Source organism: Primulina eburnea, chromosome 12 (assembly GCF_022965805.1).
Source record: "Primulina eburnea isolate SZY01 chromosome 12, ASM2296580v1, whole genome shotgun sequence".
In the NCBI taxonomy this organism is placed as follows: Eukaryota; Viridiplantae; Streptophyta; class Magnoliopsida; order Lamiales; family Gesneriaceae; genus Primulina; species Primulina eburnea.
Window position 1 is genome coordinate 4,906,229 of NC_133112.1, and position 11,425 is coordinate 4,917,653.

The window sequence follows — 11,425 nt, forward strand, 5'->3', positions numbered from 1 at the left end:
GACCACCATATTCTTGTCTTAAATGAGAGAAGGAGGGAGATTAGAATGTGTCTACTGTATATATATTTTGTATTATTCTATGTGCATCGGAGATCATAATCGTATATAATTTTAACAGTACTCTTCGACCCATCATAGATTACTTAGTTAGGCTAAGTTTTACACAAATGTGGATTATATCAATTTATTTAATAATTTGAAAACACATAATTAATTAGATCTCTTTATTAGATTTTTTTTATTAAATAGCTTGTATGTATACAACTATTAAATTATGTGAACGTTCAAAATAATTCCTACCTTGTTTACTTTATACCCAAGATTATTAAAACCTGAGTAGCTCATGCTAATCGAGTCTCAATAACAATTCATCGTACATACAAAAATTCAAAACTATGCACATAGATCGAACTGATGAAGTACTTGTATAGCAAAACAGAAGATCTGCGGTGTTCATCTTTTCTCGAGCTCTAGCGTACTCGACTCTGGATCCGACGACCGATGTTCGATGGCTCCACTTTTGTCCATTGTTGATCGTTGCTTTCTCCTTTTACACAACAAGAATCCAATAACGAACACAACACCAAGTATAAATCTTAGTCCCAGTAGTGACGCTGTATGATTTAAAACATCAAAACAGAACAAGTAAGCACATGTTGGGTACTGCACGCTTACTAAAATCTTTGACATGTTTTATATGAATGGTTTATATCTTCTTACCAATACCGACACCCACGACGAATATCAAAACTGTGAAAGGAAAGAGGATGTAAGATCAGATGATGATGTACAGAAAAAGAAAAAGAAAAAGTAGAGAAACAAGAAATGTTGGGAAATGTACCTCCATAGTATTCCAGTTTGCCTGCATTACATAAGTAAAAGAAATGTTAGTTTTCCAACATTTTAAACTTGAAACCAGCCTTGAATTTGAACTTTATATGTAATGACAAAATAAGTATTCTTTCAAAGATTTGTTTAAGAATCAAATACTCGAGCAAATAGGAGGTGCCTATTGTGGACTTTAGATTGAAAATATCGTATAAATATGTATGGTTAAGTAATTACGACAAGAAAATAAAGCTTACATCCAAAAGTGCGCTCGGAAAATGGTGTATCCTCGTAACAATAATGGCGGCAACGAATCTTGTTATCCTCCAGCGAGCATCTTCCATTACTCCTGTCGCACTCTCCACACAATGCACGAAACCAAATAAGCTCCATTCCATACGCCATCGAATCATGGATAATCGTATAATTTCTATTGCCATTCAAAGTATCCGATGAAACCAGAGTTCTCCTGTCCTCCCTGCAAAACTCCGTCGTTTCCGAATCCAGAGCCCATCCAACAACAAAATAGCTGTAAACCCTCGAAGAATTTGAGAAAGCAGTTGGGTTCCCACAGACGGGATCCTCCACGTACAACCGATTACTCACGGGTTTCAGACAGTTGACAAGTATTATGTCCGTGTTAGAAAAACCGGGGGACAGGTAACGTGTCTCTAGAGTATTCGAAGAATAAGCTGGACACGAAGAGTGGTTTTTCTCAACAATACCGAGATCCGATACGCGGATGGAGAAGTTATTGTAGGAGATTGATCGGACGACGTATTTTGCAGAATCTGATTGAAGAATGGATCGATTTTGGAGGCACTGTAGCTTGAAAATGGGGTCTGGGTGGCCACAGTTTGGGGGATCGGTGGCCAACCGGAACGGGTAGCTTAGGCTGATTTCGCCGCAAGAAGAGCTGACACATGACGAGGAATTATGGGATCTGGTTCCAGCAGGGAACCAAAATAAGATTAAGATTGTTAGAATAAAAAACATGGGCTTCCCTTTCAACATCCTGTAATGATTCTCTAGTACGAAAAGTGAAGAAATTTATGGAACTGACAGTTTCTTGGATGGTTTATTGAATGATTTGTGGAGTAAGCGGCGAAGTCCTGATTTATACGCAGAAAGGGCTAAATCAAGAATTGTGTCAACATTTGGAATAAATATGGAGTTTGAGCGATTCAAATTTCAAAGGCACAGCTTGTTCGGATCCATTTGGTCCAACTTGGTTTGCCCAAGTGGGTGTGGGTGGCGTGGTCCCTATTCAATCATCTCTTTGATTTCTCCTATTTTCAAACTAATCATTTTTGTTGTATATTTTAAAATCTACAAGGCTCCTTTATCTATAAGCACGGTTAACAATGAGATCAAATATGTGCCCAAACTCTCAAATTTTAATGGAACCACGAAAGCAATAGCCCATCCCTTGCACATATGCTTTGGTGCCGGAAAAACAACCGGCGGAGGATGATTAAACATATAATCATACTTACCGATTTTCTTTTGAAGAAAGAAAAGAGATAAATATGAAGAGGAAAGAAAGTCTGAATATTTTCTTTTAGAAAAAAAGAGTAAAGAAAAAACCAAGGAATTTTAACATCACCACGCGAAGAAATTTGAATAATGACGAATTTTTTTCTATGCATAATACCATATTCATTACTAGATATGAAAGAAATGGATAAAATAAAATTTAAATCCATAATAAAGTAACAAAACTTTTTGTTCATAGACTAGATAATCTCTATTCTCTATATTGTAAAAGTTTATCATAATAAAAGCAACAAGAAAATTTAAGAACTTTTCACAGTTCATCATGAACTACGTCTTCCTCATCTGCCGCGCCGCCATCGGACCGCTGATAAACGGCGGTGATGATTGGATTGCAGATGGACTCCACCTCTTTAATTTGAGCTTCTCGTCGTAATCCTCCTTCTCTGCGTCCTGACTGTCGTCCATCCACTGGAGGGCCTCCTTTGTTACGGCCTCGATTTTCTCCTTCTCGTCGGGATCTAACTTCTCCGCCAGTTTGTCCTTGTCGTCTATCTGATTCCTCATGTTGTACAGGTACGACTCCAGGCCGTTCCGGGCGTCGATTCTCTCTTTGACCTTCCTGTCTTCCTCCGCGAACTCCTCCGCCTCCTTCACCTTACGCTCGATCTCTTCTTCAGACATACGGCCTTTGTCATTGGTGATGGTGATCTTTGCGGAACGACCGGCGGCCATATCTTCGGCTTTGACATTTAGAATGCCACTGACATCTATCGCGAATGTTACTTTAATCTGAGGAGTTCCTCTATCGAAATCAAACAAAAAAATAATAATTAATGTTTCATAATTAACAGATGGAACATCGATCGGCTGTTAAATGTTAATACAAACCTTGGGGCAGGAGCTAGTCCGGTGAGATCAAAACTTCCAAGTAATTTACAGTCCTTGGTCATACTTCTTTCACCCTCAAAGACCTGTATGTATTATATCAAACAAGAACGAAAACGTCATCATTATGCAACCTTCTTAAGATGGATAGATAGATTTCAAGAATTACGTACGGACCTGAATGGAGACAGTGGTCTGTTTGTCCTGGGACGTGGTGAAAACCTGAGATCTCTCGGTTGGGATGGGAGTGTTTCTTGGAATCAATTTGGACATCACTCCTCCCACAGTTTCGATTCCGAGGGTAAGCGGAGCCACGTCCAAAAGAAGAACATCTGAGTTAGCAACAATTAATTAGTGATCCCATGGATACACACAACCGATTGATTCTAAATATCAAGAAAGTCATTACGTACCTTTGGTCTTTTCACCTCCCTCTCCACTGATGATTCCTCCTTGAACAGCGGCACCAAATGCAACCGCCTCGTCTGGGTTCACGCCCTTATTTGGTTCCTTCCCGTCGAAGTATTCTTTCAAAAGCTGTTGAATCTTTGGAATCCTGGTGCTACCACCCACGAGAACGATTTCATCAATCTGGTGCTTTCCCAAACCAGCATCCGCCAGGGCCTTCTTGACAGGGCCCATGGTCTTTTTGAACAAATCGTTGTTCAATTCCTCGAAACGAGCTCTCGTAAGTGGTTCGGAGAAATCCATGCCATCAAAGAGGGACTCGATCTCTACACGGACTTGGTGCTGATTGCTCAAAGCCCTCTTAGCACGCTCACTTTCTCTCCTTAACTTTCCCATTGCTCTGTTATCCTTACTAATGTCCTTCCCATGCTTCTTTTTTATCAACTTAACGAAGTACTCCATAATCATGTGATCAAAATCCTCTCCTGAAATAATGAACATGAAAAACAAAGATGGTGACTACAATTATTAAACGAAAACAACATAGCGATGAAGAGATCGAATAATCGCAATCAGTAGTACTCTTACCTCCCAAATGAGTATCTCCATTAGTTGAAAGCACCTCAAAAACACCATTATCAATAGTCAAGATGCTAACATCGAATGTTCCGCCACCAAGGTCAAAGACAAGAATGTTCTTTTCTTCGCCTTTCTTGTCCAAACCATATGCCATTGCTGCAGCTGTTGGTTCATTAATAATCCTTACAACATTCAATCCAGCAATCGTTCCGGCGTCTTTAGTGGCCTGTCTCTGGGCATCATTAAAGTAAGCTGCACAAGGCGGAAGAATTTCAATAAAGACACAATGATAGCTATATATATATCCATCTAATATCAAAATAAGACAGCTTCAAAGTTTACGTACCGGGAACGGTGATAACAGCATCCTTAATTTCCTTGCCAAGATAGGCTTCGGCTGTCTCCTTCATCTTTGTCAAAACCATGGCACTGATCTCCTCAGGACTGAAGACCTTGTTCTCACCATTTTTGATAACCTGAACGTAAGGTTTTCCATCCCTGTTGACAATCTTGTAAGGAACAAGTTTCATATCGCTCTGAACTTCTTTGTCGTCAAACCTATCAAGATTCAACAAGGAGTTCATGTATATAATGATCAGTCACAATAATATTTAGTACAGCATTATCAGAAATCATTAAAAAAAAAAAGAAACAAAATATTACTTTCTTCCAATAAGCCTCTTGACATCAAAGATAGTCCTCTCAGGATTACTGGGTGCCTGATTCTTCGCCGCTTCTCCAATCAACCTTTCGTTGTCGGTGAAGCCAACCCATGAAGGGGTGATGCGGTTACCTTGGTCGTTCGCTATAATCTCAAAATGTCCATTCTTGTAAACACCAACACACGAATAAGTCGTACCAAGATCTATGCCGATAACCGTTCCCACTTTGGGAGAACTGTCCTCGTTTGCTACGGTGAACGCAAATAAACTTCCTGCCAATTAGAGCAATAAAAAAACACTCTCATTCAATATTGTCATCGTTCCACAACCCATGCACGTCTCAGGAACAGAAAAGCGTAGAAAAATCAAGAACACCAGTTCGAAACTCTCTATATATCAAAATACATAAGAAAAGCTCACCGAGTAAAGCGATCACGAAGAAAAATGCAGAAGCGTGTCTCCTCAACTCACAAGCCATCGCTGAACAACTTGGCAAGAATCAATGGTTACTAAAGTCCGGTTCTGCCTTCTGCGTGGGAGAGTTGCTGATATAGAGTGGAATCCTAATGCTTTGCTTTTCTTTTAAAGAAGAAGAAGAATCCTAATGATATTCCAAGTTCATGAGGGAAGGTCTCAAGTATATATAGGAAACGGGGGTGCAGCTAGGATGACGTGGAGTATGACATGTTTAGCCTAATTTAATCGGAAATAACATATTGAGTTAGATTAGGTCTCTTCTAAAACAATCTTACAAATCTTTATCCGTGAAAAAATCTTATGAGATTCATAATAAAAAAAATAATACCCTTATCATAAAAAGTAATATTTTTTCATAAATAATTCAAATAAAAAATCTATCTCACAAAATACGATTTATTAAATTGTCTCACATAAATTTTTGTCAATGAGTTACTGTCAATTCATTAGTTTTTGTCATTGAGTTACTGTCAATTGTCTAGGACTCTCTATTGACGTGGACCAATCATAGGGTTTCTTTCAAATATTATTACGCAATATTTTAATAAAAATATAGGAATTTTCATATTTTAAAATACTCTTTTTCAATAATTTTTGACACCGCCTAAATCTATTATAGGATACTTGTTAATCATAAAAATAAAAATAAAACTAAAAGTGGTCGATCAAAATACCTAAAATCATTCAATTCTATTTTATTTTCTCGAAATATTTTTTAGCATTAAATGAACTAAACTCATATTAAATCTAGTAATTTCCTTAAGTTCTCAAATTTTGAATTTTACCTAAAAAATTCAAAATATTCAAATTTAATTATTTTATTAGCTCGAATTAGTACCACAAATTTTTGTAAATATTGAAATATCATAATTTTTTACAAATATCGCATTATTAATTCAATGATAAATTCTAGGTTCGTCGAGTTATATCTCCAAATCGATCAACTCAGAAACCTATAAGAATTATCTAATAATTTATCAATATTAATGACACATTTGGACTAAAATTAAATTAATTCTGAAAGCTAAGATTAAATTCTACCATTGGCCAACCTTCAAACTTGCCAAAACAAGGCTAGAAATCGAGCATATATATTATGCTCATTGGCAACGGGCGGTGAACTCGTGGGAGAAGATGACCGTAGTCGCACATCTGAGGCTTGGAATCACAGATGAATCTGATACGTGGCATTGTTTTACCAAACTTTTCCTTAGTGGCTTTCGCACACATGGAGGTTATTGGTTTCCAGCCTATATACCATCTTCAACTCAAATTGAGCTAAGAAAAGGAGAAATTTAAACTCCAGAATAATAATGAATATAAGATTCTTATTTGGAATTTTACGAAACATAAAAGGATTTACGAAAGATATACCAGAGAAATTAAACAACAGAGGATTTATCGAGGGCCCAAAGAATCATAAATTCATAAAAAATCACCCATAAACGCCTTAAACGCCATTTCTCGGCTAAGCAGGCTGAAGGGCTACAACATGAATTTATTTTTCTCGGATAAACTCGAACCTTGTGTTAATCATTTCCTGGTTCATCTTCTTACCTTATGTTCTAACCAAAGATTCTTATATTACATTAGATTCCAGAAATTTAAATAAATCTTTTATTATTTCAATCTGATTCCAAGTTACAAATAAATATAGATCATGTCATAGTAAGGAAAATAATTTAGCACGAATACTTTATTAAGATTTTGAATATAAGGAGAAATATAATTTAAACTCCCTAAGAATCTTTGTAACTGAGTTTTATCAGTTATTATATCTGGAAATTTTGAACCAAATTCAATACTTCTTTGAATAGGAATTATTTTTCCTTTTTCAATCATATGACCAAGAAATCTAATATTAGTTTGAAATAAAATCATTTTAGATTTTGAAATAACAAGACCATTTTGAATAACAATATTTTTAAACATTTCTAAATGTTTAAAATGTGTTTCAATATCATTAGAAAACACTAAGATATCATCTATATAAACAATTATAAAATTGCTATAGTTATAAAAAATGTCATTCATAATTTGTTGAAATTCTGAAGGGGCATTTTTAAGGCCAAATGGCATTACTGTCCATTCATAATGTCCTATTGGAACATTAAAAGCAGTTTTATACCTATCAGATTCTTTTACCTGAATCTGCCAAAATCCTGATTTTAAATCAAATTTGGAAAATATAATTGCATGAACTAATCTGTCTAATAGATCTTTTTTATTAGGAATAGGATGCCTAATCCATTTCAAAACCTTATTAAGAGGTTTATAATTTATTACTAATCTAGGAACTCCTCTTTCCTGTTCAGAGTGTTTATTAACATAGAAAGCAGTACATGACCAAGGAGATTGAGAAGGTTTTATTAAACCTTTGTCTAACAAAGAATGAATTTCATTTTTACATAATTCTAAATATTCAGAATTCATTTGACAAGGACGAGCCTTGGTTGGAATATTTTTTTCATTAAAATTCTCTTCATATGGTAGAGAGATAATATGCTTCTTACGATTCCAAAAAGCATTTGGTAAATCATTACATATTTCTAAAGAAAATTTATTATAAATAATTTTTATTTTTTCCTGTAATTTAGGATTCTGTAATTTTTCATCAATTGTAAGAAATTTTATTTCTTCTTTTAAAGAGTTTATTTGAAAGATTTTTCTTTCAATCTGTTCTTGTAGTTCATTTAAAATTCTATGAACAGGTTTAGTTATAAACTGAAAAGAAATAGGATTACCTTGATAAGTTCCTATTATACCTGTTTCATCAACATAGGTTAAAGGATAAATTTGATAAATAAAAGGAAGACCAAGTATTAGTTGGCTTGAAATATCTTTTGCTAATAAAAAACTGGTTTGAATACAGTTTTTATCTTTGCAAATATAAGCTTTAGGTAATTTATAATTTATTTCTAATGGTTCTCCTCCTGCATGAGAAAGGGAATGAGTAGTTTTATGAAAATATTTTGTAGGAATTAATCCTTCTTGTATTACGTTTAAATCTGCACCGCTATCTATCATAGCAATGAAATTCTTTTTATAAGAATTATCAATTAATAAAGTAATATTAGTATACCATTTTTGAGATATTATCATACTCAAAACAGATAAATGTTTCTGATTATTATCAGGAAATGAAATATCTTGAATATTTTCAAAACTTTCAGAAATTGAATTATTATGATTTTCAATGACTGAAATACGATAATTTAAACTATTATTATTATCCTGTAAAAATTTTATTTGTTGTTTAAGATTATCAATCTCTTTAACTAAATCCTGTATAGTAACTGGATTTTGTTGACTATATTTTTTCTGTAAAAGATATTTAACTTCTTTCATAGAATATGCTTGTTCTTGTTTAACAAGAATATTATTTTCATTATTACTTGTTGAAGCAGTATTCTCCATTTGATCTATAATAGTAGATTTTAATATTGGATCCTTAATCATCTTAAGGAATTCTAGAATATTATTGTTAGTTAAAACATTAATATTTAAATCTTGAAATTGAGACATAAGTTTATAAAACTCATCATTTTTATTATTATTATCCTCTATAGGATTTATACAATATTTTCCTTGAATACAATTATTGCATTCTTCTAAATCAGAAATATCTGATTCATTATCCAGAATTTCTTCTGAATTATAGGATTCTGAAGAATTCTCAGTTTCACTATCAGAATTATTATTTGAATCCATTATTATTTTAAATAATGTTTCTTTTAGATTATCATCTATATCTAAATTATTAATTTTGTTTTTAGCCCAACATTGATTAGCATAATGTCCTGGCTTTTTACATTTTCTACAAATTATTAATTTATTTTTGTATTTATCTTTTTTCCTATCAGCTTTAGCTGATTCACGAATTTCTTTTCTTTTCTTTTTTCTTTCTTTTTGTCTTTCAGACAAATGTCTTTTCTTATAAATTTTATCATCCTTATCTTTAATTTTCTTCTTACCTTTATTAGGTAAGTCCATACCAAATTGATCACAAAATTTACCTAATTGTTTTTTCTCTAGTAAATTCTGTCTCTTAATTTGATTATTTAATTTTAATTCATTACAGAGAGCTAAACCCTCTTGAATACAAGTATTAATCAAATTACCATAAGTATAATTATCATAGGATATATTTATATCATCCTTTCTTAATACTTTTCTAACTCTCTCAGCAAATAAGAAAGGTAAGCCATCTATGAATTTAGCTTTCCACAAACTATTATTACAGTCTGGAATTTCATAAATTCGAGATAAGAAAGTATCTTTATACCATCTAAAATCAGTAAGTGTTTTACATTTTAGATTACTTAATAAAGTTCTAATTTGTTCACTGTTATCAGTGAATTTACCTGTGAAATGTTCAATCATAGTTAGTATCAATGTATATACTACATTTTCTAATTGAATATTATTTTCCATTTTTATGGAATTAAAGATTTCATCTTTTTGAGAATAATTTAAATAATTATCCCACCAACCTTTAAGTTGGCCAGTAAATCCTGCTGTTATCATTTTAGCAATATTCTTATCAGTATTACCTGATGATTTACACACAGTACTATACATTAGCATTCTGTGAGCAGTATTATAAATTTGCCTATCACTATAACCATCAATATTCCATTCATAAATATTTTTCCCATTATAACTATTAGAATAAATATATTCATTTTCTTCAATGAGAACATCCATGGGAGTAGGTTTATTATAGTAATATTTGGATGTAGTGGGTCTATCAGCCCATTTGATTTTATTAATCTCATCTTCAGAATTATTTATTTTTTCTAATTCCTCAAATTCTTCATTAAGAGTGTTTAAATTAAGATTTCTAAATTTTTCTTCTAATAATTTTTCTATATCAGAAACAGAAGATTTAAATTTAAAATCCTTTATATCAGGAGGGGATTGAATAGATGAAGTAGCAACAGAAACAATATTATTTTCTGGTTCTTCTATATGAACATCTGGTTTAATTTTATTAATAGCTAAAATAATTTTATCAATACGATCTTTAAGAGAATTTATTTCTTCTCCTATAATCGTGAGATATAAATTTGTATAATTTTGTTTTTCAATTATCTGATTAATATGTTTAACAGTAATTTGTAACATATCATTCTCAAATAATTTTGAAAAAGCAGTAAAATTTAAAATTTTATTATTTTTTTCAATTATAAAAGATTGTTGAGGAGGATAAACAGATTTTTGAATCTGTCCTGAAGAAAGTTTATAATTTCTTTCAAGAATAGAAATATAATCTATAATAAATGTTTTAAAAAACCAAGGAACAAAATGTATCAATTTATTCTGGTTTTCACAATATTTATAAAATGTTGAAACAATATATTCAAACTCTTCTTCAGAAAAACTTTTAAAGTACCAATTTCTGAAAGATTCCCATTTGGGTAAATAAAATTCTGCATTGATCTTTGCTCTAGCAAAAGATCCTTTAGTAAAATCAATCTTTGATTTACTATCCATTAAATACTAAAATTCATTTCTGAAACTGTATCAGTTTCTCTAACTTTTTGAAAGTTACTTTTATGAACTATATTGTTTTGATTTATGATTAAATCATCTACTGTATTAGTAGATTCTAATTCTTCTCTAACTTGAGAAGTAGATGCTCTAGAAGTTTGTGGTATATCTACCATATAATCTAGAGGAGAAATAAAAGAGTGACTAGATCTTGATCTAGCATAAACAGAAGAGGGTAATAATCTTCTTTGTTCATTATTAAACTGTATTTGAACAGATCCTTCATTAGTTTGTATAACTTGTTCTAAATCTCTATTTATTATAGGATTTCTAGGAACAGCTTGTTCAATTATCCAGTTTTCTGGAAATTCTATTTCTTCCCATTTTATAGATCTACGAGTTGTAATATTAGATCTATTAAAATTAGTTTCTATAAGAATAGTTTCATTTAATTTTTTATCTATTCTTTTACACATAGGATTTAGTGTAAATAATGGTTTATAATAAATACGATAACAGATACATATAACTTCTGTTCCAGGAGTATAATTATAACCATGAGTTTTAACATTTAATGTTAAAGAATCTAATATATT

At 32.2% G+C, this 11,425-nt stretch overlaps 1 protein-coding gene and 1 pseudogene across 1 annotated transcript; both read right to left on the reverse strand.

Moving 5' to 3' along the window:
* Positions 1–290: 290 nt before the first annotated feature.
* Positions 291–2,033, reverse strand: LOC140808185 (LEAF RUST 10 DISEASE-RESISTANCE LOCUS RECEPTOR-LIKE PROTEIN KINASE-like 1.4). Its single transcript, XM_073165243.1, has 4 exons — positions 1,086–2,033; positions 842–862; positions 721–750; positions 291–614 (listed from the first exon to the last, which is right to left on the reverse strand). Exons 1-4 carry the CDS (start codon positions 1,840–1,842, stop codon positions 454–456), a joined length of 969 nt encoding a protein of 322 aa, XP_073021344.1. The 5' UTR covers positions 1,843–2,033; the 3' UTR covers positions 291–453.
* Positions 2,034–2,500: 467 nt separating this feature from the next.
* LOC140807614 (luminal-binding protein 5-like) lies at positions 2,501–5,471 on the reverse strand (annotated as a pseudogene).
* Between the last annotated feature and the right edge of the window lie 5,954 nt (positions 5,472–11,425).